The sequence below is a fragment of the Pseudomyrmex gracilis genome, unplaced genomic scaffold (assembly GCF_002006095.1).
Source record: "Pseudomyrmex gracilis isolate BER0280 unplaced genomic scaffold, ASM200609v1 scaffold_17, whole genome shotgun sequence".
Classification (NCBI taxonomy): Eukaryota; Metazoa; Arthropoda; class Insecta; order Hymenoptera; family Formicidae; genus Pseudomyrmex; species Pseudomyrmex gracilis.
In genome coordinates, this window is record NW_018020601.1 from 1,000,247 (window position 1) to 1,008,465 (window position 8,219).

Here is an 8,219-nt window from a genome sequence, read left to right on the forward strand (position 1 = left end):
ATGCGCAAATAACTATATTTTTAGGAAATGATACTTAAGGTACGAGATTATTATCGATCGATAAGATGATATAAAAATCGATACGTTTGTTCAAGTCATCAGTTATTGTATTTTGCTGAATGTGATTCGTTTTGACATATTAATCAAGCGATTTTTCTACAATGAGAGGTAAGTCTTCAAAAAGTTTATATGCGTTTTTTGCATTAACAGTCAAAATTTCGTTTTGTATATAATGTAGAGAGTTTAGTATGTTAAATTGTTCTCATATTGCAACTACAGCAAAGTGTATTAGTCCTGTCGGTCAAGTTTATTTCTTGCAATCTTTACAAGATCTCTGCTCTCTTTCTGGAAACAAATTATCATCGTACAATATCTGATATATTGTAGAATAAATGTTTCTTGACATCACTGGCCTGTACCGGATAAAATAAAACACAAAAAGTAGCTTGTTAAAGTCAAGCCAAAACATGATGTTAAAGTGCAATCTATATATTTGATTGCTCAATGATTTAATAATTCTTGTTAGCTGTATCTTATTTTTACATAAGTTTATTTTTTTGCTATAATTATCTTATTCTTTGATAATTATGATTATCTAATATAATATAATGATACACTAATTTTATATACTTTAATATACTGATTTTGTTGAACAAACGAATGAATCTTGGACAATTACAAGGCCTAGAAATTTTCTAACTAAAAAAAAGTTGAACAAAAATACTTTTTATTGTATTTAGCAATTCAATCTTATTTACAAGTTTCTACTGTTAACGTTAAATATGTAAGCGAATCTATTATATCTATTTAATAGCGCAATATTTTTGTTATACGAGAATAATCGCAGAAAGAGAGAGAGAGAGCGAATTTTCCTCATGTAGACAAGATTTGACCATTAAGTCAATTTTCAAACGATAAAAAATAATCTTTTATCGTTAATGTTTTTGTATGTTTTGAACAATAAAGTTGTACTATCGCGCGGTGTTCTTTTAAAAGCCGATAAAAGTTATTTCTCGTTAAGCGACAGCCATTCTAGTGATATTACAACAAACATACATACATGTGTTTATATATGTATACACATACACATATATATGCAAATAAAAGACATACATACATTCTTTAAGAAACACAATCTTTTAAAAAGATCAAATATATAATAATTTTTACATACATACATATTATTAATATTTAATATTTCTAATTTCTTTTATCTATTATACAGGATATTATTTCCCGACAATTGTCGCCCTCATCGCCACATTGACAGTCGTTACATCGTTGGATACCACATCTGAATGTCCTCCAGACAAAGTTGTCAGACTGTCTCATCCTGAGAAATGTCACTTATACTACATTTGTGTAAACGGCAAAAAGATTATTGCCCAGTGTCCTAAGGGCCTGCAATTCAATCCAGTTCTCCAGCAGTGCGACTGGCCGATATTACCTGGAAAATGTTTCTTGAATAACGTGGACACTCAGCCAGATGTACCGGATGAAAACGAGAAAACCACGGAAAAATCCAAAAATGAAAGAAGTACAGAAAGCAGCGCTTCTGCATCGCCCGTCACAGATGACAATACACATCCGGACGGTACATGCTTCGGTACATGTCCGGATTCGGATTCTAAAGAAGAAGTGACACATCTTCCGGTTTACAAAGATTGCACCAAGTTTTGCAAATGTTCCAACGGCGAAGCAATTCTTCAGGACTGTCCTAAAGGTCTGCATTTTGATAAGAAGAATCAGATCTGCAATTGGCCACGAAGTGCTAATTGTCCTTGGAAATAAAACAATAGAATATATTAAAATCCTGAAAGTAGCAAGTAGAAACAGAATGAAGTTAGATAAAAGCGCATTCGTCGATTCTTCGGATCTCCATCATTATTGCAATGAGCATTACTGTAATCAAGCAACGGAAAGAGGAATCGCCGCTTTGAGCAGTCAATCCATTTTCATCTTTTCTTAACGCAATTTTTTATCTTATTTAAAGATAAACGTTTTTATCTTATTTTTAGTGTAATCTTTTAGGTACTAGATTTTTATTACATAACACACATGCGCGTGCGCTCCTGTAAATTTTTATAAAGAAAAAAATAAAAATTTTCCATAATAGATAGAAATTTGTATTATGTATATACAGGGTGTTTCGTAATTGCATCTCACCGCTTGTAGGTAGGTAGAAGGGATTATTCTAAGACGAAAAGTCCTATACCACTTTGGAAGATTTGCAATAATTAATGAGATATGAATTAACAAAGATCCGCTAATCAGCGTGCTAATCCAGCGTAAGGACAGCCCAGTCTATCGCGCCGTAGAGACGGAATAGGAGGAGTTAATAGAATAACATGTGCATACACAGACAGCACATAGGCTGCGTTCGGGCAGCGCGCTATCCGCGCTATTGTATTCCATCGCTACGGCGCGACAGACTGGGCTGTCCTTACGCTGGATGCACGCTGATTAGCGGATCTTTATTAATTCATATCTTGTTAATTATTGCGAATCTTCTAAAGTGATATAGAACTTTTCGTCTTAGAATAATTCCTTCTACCTGCCTACAAGCAATGAGACGGCAATTACGGGACACTCTGTATATATACATGTAGAGATTGACATTAAGCAAATTTTTGTTTGGATACAAAAAAAAGATTTGCTAGAATAGCAAGAAATTATATAGTTACTATATGGCAAACAAGAAAAATTTGCTAAGTCTTTTGAGATTTTTGTTTTACTAATAAAACGTTTTGCTGTGCTAATAAAGCGTTTTGTTGATGAAAAAATCAAAACTCGACTATTTTTCTTGCTAGCTATATCATAGCAAAACCGTTTAATCTGTTAAATATTTCATTGATAAAAATTATCTGTTGTCAACAGAATTTTTTGTTATATCTACATTTTATATCTTGTATCAATAGATTATTAATTAAGCTGAACATTAAACCTAAGATTTGTTAGTACATAAAAAGTTTTATTTGATTGTTTTTTTAATAATTATGTATTCCCCACACATACACATAAACATATACATATACAAAATTTATGTTTTTATTTTCAATTCAAAATTAAATTAAAACGAATTCTTTAAACAAATTAATATATTAAGAAGTTTTTTATCAAAAACTGATATAAAATTCATTATCTATATCTTATTGTTAAGTCTAAGTTTTTTTACATCAAGATACACAATTAACTGATATTATTTTAAGACATTTAAAAGATTTTAAACTTGAAAACATAAATTATGAAAAAGTCTGTACACATTGCAAGAAGTTGTACTTTTTAAAACATTGTAATGCAAAATAATAAATTAAATATATTAATTATATGTTTTTACATTATATTTTGAGTTATTATGTTTTTAATTACTATCACCTGAAAATAAAAACTTCATACCGTTAATACAAAGCATATATTGTTAAAAATTAAGCTATGTGTGTAAATGTACAAATATTTCTTGATCCAATATGCTTAATTGATTTCTTTAAAAGAAGAATTTTGCCAGTGTTAGATATGATAAGCGAGCTAGGCGATAACGCGCTACGCACTTATAAAAATCATTTCGTAAACGCATTTTCGTCAGTTACTAACGTAATGTGAGTGAAATAATAGATCTTGATGTTTATAATGAATAAACTCGCGACAATGAAAGGTAAGTGATCGTAATTGACGACAGATAAATCAAAAACAAATAAATTTGTGAGTAAAATAAATATTGAAAATAAATTTTTTCTAAAAAGAGACTTTTTAGTGCAGTGTAAATACGTATATAATTTATATATGATTTTATTTTTATATGATTTTATTTTATTGTGCATAAATGTTAGAATAAAGAGAATAAAGTTATACGTACAAGATATTTATTATAAATGTGCTTATTTTATAAATGTTTCTTTTTACTTTTGCACTGCTTTAATCCTTGAAATTAATTTAATTTTATTTTTTTAATTTTATTTTTAGTTTATTTATTTATGTGCCGTATATTTAAATGTAATAATGCACTTAATATCAATAGATATTTTGAAAAGAATAGAACAAAAACATATTATAGAAGAAAAACATATTATACAAATAAAGAAAAATAATAAAAAAGGAATAGTTAGAAACGTTATCTACTTATTTGAGTCAAAAAAGTAATGTATGCTCAAAAAGCAATAAGTCGAATAAAAGGAAAAAATAAAGACGACTTAACAAATCATTTTTTTCTTTTATTTGCAATTTTAATTGCAATTTTATTCCTAAGAGAACTAAAATGATTTATATTAGATTGCTTATGTGTGGCAGTCACAGGAATGATACATTACTGGTTAATACGTTAAGTGTCGCGGCGTATTTAGATAGATACATGTTTTTTCATAATTTTCAATCACTATTAAAATTTTGTATCCTCTCATGGTGCTTAACGCGTTCAAATTTTCTATCGTCAGTTACTGGACTGACGCAGCCTGAACAAAAAATATATTGTCAGTTACCAGTCAGTCACTTAACATGTTAAATAAAAATAAATTTCTTAAATGACATGTTATTTCTACAAAAAAGTATATATATAAGTATATATATAAGTATATAGATCTGTCTCTTATCTTCAAAACTAATGTATATATTATCTTGATTTTTAGATATATACAATATGGCTATTTTATATATGGCCATATTAGGATGCGTTGTTGCGACTCAATCAACAAGTGTTTCAAGATCAGAATTTACAAGAAGTAAATTATCTGTAACTTGCGATTCCGATAACACCTTGCATTTGATTCCTCATGAGACTATGTGCGATTATTACTACACTTGTTTCAACGGTAATATAAATCCGATTCCAACAAAATGCAAAAGCAATTTACTTTTTAATTCAAGACTTCGCGTTTGCGATTATCCGGAAAATGTTGACTGCAATATCAACGTATCATCTTACGCCGCTATCACCTTATTGCCAATATTAACAAGACCAACGCCGTCGATTTCGCGGCCAACTTATCCGACACGATCATTTGTAGAACAATCAATTGCAAAAGAAATAGATCTAACAACAAACGCTCTCGATAAATCTCGCAAGGTGTGTCCTCCTAAAGGATCAACTAAAAAAACAAGAATTGCTCACAATTGCCACTGTGATTTGTATTATGAATGTAAAGATGGCGAACAGATACTTAAAACATGTCCGATTGGCGAGCATTTTGATCACATACAAGAAGTTTGCGATTTGATTGATAAAGTGAATTGTGTTCGACCGATATTAAGTTACGATCTTACAATTAGCGATCATAATAGTGAATGTTTTCCAGCAGGCAAAACATTTCAACATGAGAATAATAGCTCTGAATACTATTTATGTTTGGAAGGTAGAAAAATTTTACAGAATTGTGCAGCAGAGCAACACTTTTATGTTACGCTCCAAAGATGCGAATATCCGCAAAGTGCAACTTATTTAACTTCCGATCCATCTAACTTTCTTGTGACAGACGCTACAAACGCTTGTCCTTCCTCGAGTTCTAAAAAGAAAGTATTCTTGCCTCACGAGTGTTTGTGCACAAAGTATTATGAGTGCGTTAAAAGACGTAAACATCTTCGATTTTGTAAAAAAGGCCTATATTACGATCGCACTTTAGAAACTTGCGTTGATCCAGTTAAAGCTGATTGTGAACATAAATATCCAAAAGAGTGTCCGCATGCAGGCTCATCAAAAAAAGTATATTTGCCTCACGAATGTACATGCTTTCAATATTACAAGTGTGTTAAAGGACGTAAAATTCTTCGATTTTGTCCAGAAGGTCTATATTTCGATCGTTTTCGACAGATTTGTACTGATCCAAACGAAGCCGATTGCGCTGTTGGAACGTCAACAACAACAAGCACAACATCGTCCACAAATCCAACGACAATATCTACAGACACAACTATAACATCCACGGATACATCTACAACATCTACGGAATCAACTACACCAGATATAAAATGTCCTTCAAAAGGAACTACACGGATTCCTGACAACACAACATGCAACGTATATTATGAATGCGTAGATGGTAAAGCCATATATAAAAAATGCGACCTTGGCTACCATTACGATCATATACGAAAATGTTGTGACTTAATTGCAAGAGTGAATTGTATCCGACCGCTTCCGCCTTATATTATATATAATGATCTTGATCCAGCCACTTGCATCGGTACTTGTCCTGAAGAAGATCCTGGTTTTGGGGTTCAATCATGTCCCGAGCCTCTTTACTTTGATTCTGTAGATAAAGTATGCAAGTACAAAAAAGACGCCGTTTGTGATGTTCCTCCATTTAATCAACATTTAGCTTCAACACAGGATCAACTTGACGATCAAAACGAGTTGGTTAATTTAATAAATCAGGACAAGACTAGGAAATATGAAGCACACGATGAGTCTGTATCGAAAAAGACAATTTACAATTTGGATCCAGCAACTTGCATCGGCACTTGTCCTGAAGAAGATCCCGATGACGCAGTTTTACTTCCAAACGAAGATTGCAAAAAGTTTTGCTTGTGTAGCAATGGTTTTGCATGGGTTCAATCATGTCCCGAGCCTCTTTACTTTGATTCTGTAGATAAAGTGTGCAAGTACAAAAAAGACGCCGTTTGNGCTGTTCCTCCATTTAATCAACATTTAGCTTCAACACAGNATCANCTTGACGNTCAGAACGAGTTGGNTAATTTANTAANTCAGGAAAACACTAGGAAACATGANGCANACGATGAGTCNGNATCTAAAAAGACAATTTACAATTTGGATCCAGCAACTTGCATCGGCACNTGTCCTGAAGAAGATCCCGATGACGCAGTTTTACTTCCAAACGAAGATTGCAAAAAGTTTTGCTTGTGTAGCAATGGTTTTGCATGGGTTCAATCATGTCCCGAGCCTCTTTACTTTGATTCTGTAGATAAAGTGTGCAAGTACAAAAAAGACGCCGTTTGNGCTGTTCCTCCATTTAATCAACATTTAGCTTCAACACAGNATCANCTTGACGNTCAGAACGAGTTGGNTAATTTANTAANTCAGGAAAACACTAGGAAACATGANGCANACGATGAGTCNGNATCTAAAAAGACAATTTACAATTTGGATCCAGCAACTTGCATCGGCACNTGTCCTGAAGAAGATCCCGATGACGCAGTTTTACTTCCAAACGAAGATTGCAAAAAGTTTTGCTTGTGTAGCAATGGTTTTGCATGGGTTCAATCATGTCCCGAGCCTCTTTACTTTGATTCTGTAGATAAAGTGTGCAAGTACAAGAAAGATGCCTTGTGCGCAGTACGCATGTTGTAATGTTTTTGTTTTAAATCGATATAAATAATAAAACAAAACATAGCGCATAGTGCTTAATTTTTGTAGTAGAATTGTCATTGTCTTATCTAAATCTGAAATTGTAAAGAATCTGAAGTAATACGTTCTGTTGTATATACTGTTAACATTGCATAAGTTTGCTTTTTATAAAGTAATAACATTATCAAAAATAAACTAATAAATTGAATTGTTACGTACTGTAGATTAATAAATTATAAATGATAAGTTTTGTTGTGTTTTTACCAATACTAATTTATATTTTTAGTAAAACACGATACAAGTGTTTCATTCGTTGTATAATTAGTCATATTTATCATGTTGATTATTTAGTAAATGTTGTTAAATTTGATGTTTATATTGTGAAATATGATGTTATATATATATATATATATATATATATATATATATTACATAATCTGTTACACATATACACACACAGTTTTCCTCCATTTTATTGAAATACAGAATTAGCAAGAATGTAATATTGTTTAAACATTTAAAAAGCTTTCTCGAAAATTTTATTTTTTATTTTTTATTTGAAATATATAATAATTGCTATATCTAAAAGTTGTATATAACTCTATAGATACAGAATTGGAGAAGGAGAATTATCACTTGCAGGTAAGTTGTAGATAGATGTATGTGAATTGCAATTTATGTAATTTAACTACTGACTTTAAATATAAATAAGTATAAATAATGTTATAATATATATTATATGATATGTATCTTATAGTATATGTATATTAATAAAAGTATTACGTTAATAAAAATAATATAAGTAGGTTTTTCAAAAAATATTTATTATATTTGTAACTTTGTTTTTTTTTATTTTTATATAAACAGAACAATCTGCATATCAAATTCTATATATTGTATGTGTATAAAAAGATTGTGTAAAAAACTT

At 30.8% G+C, this 8,219-nt stretch overlaps 1 protein-coding gene across 1 annotated transcript; it reads left to right on the forward strand.

The window, feature by feature from the left end:
* Window positions 1-75: 75 nt before the first annotated feature.
* On the forward strand, window positions 76-7,499 carry LOC109864128. The gene is made up of 3 exons (XM_020445044.1): window positions 76-168; window positions 1,226-1,789; window positions 4,620-7,499. Exons 1-3 carry the CDS (start codon window positions 162-164, stop codon window positions 7,292-7,294), a joined length of 3,246 nt encoding a protein of 1,081 aa, XP_020300633.1. The 5' UTR covers window positions 76-161; the 3' UTR covers window positions 7,295-7,499.
* Window positions 7,500-8,219: the final 720 nt, after the last annotated feature.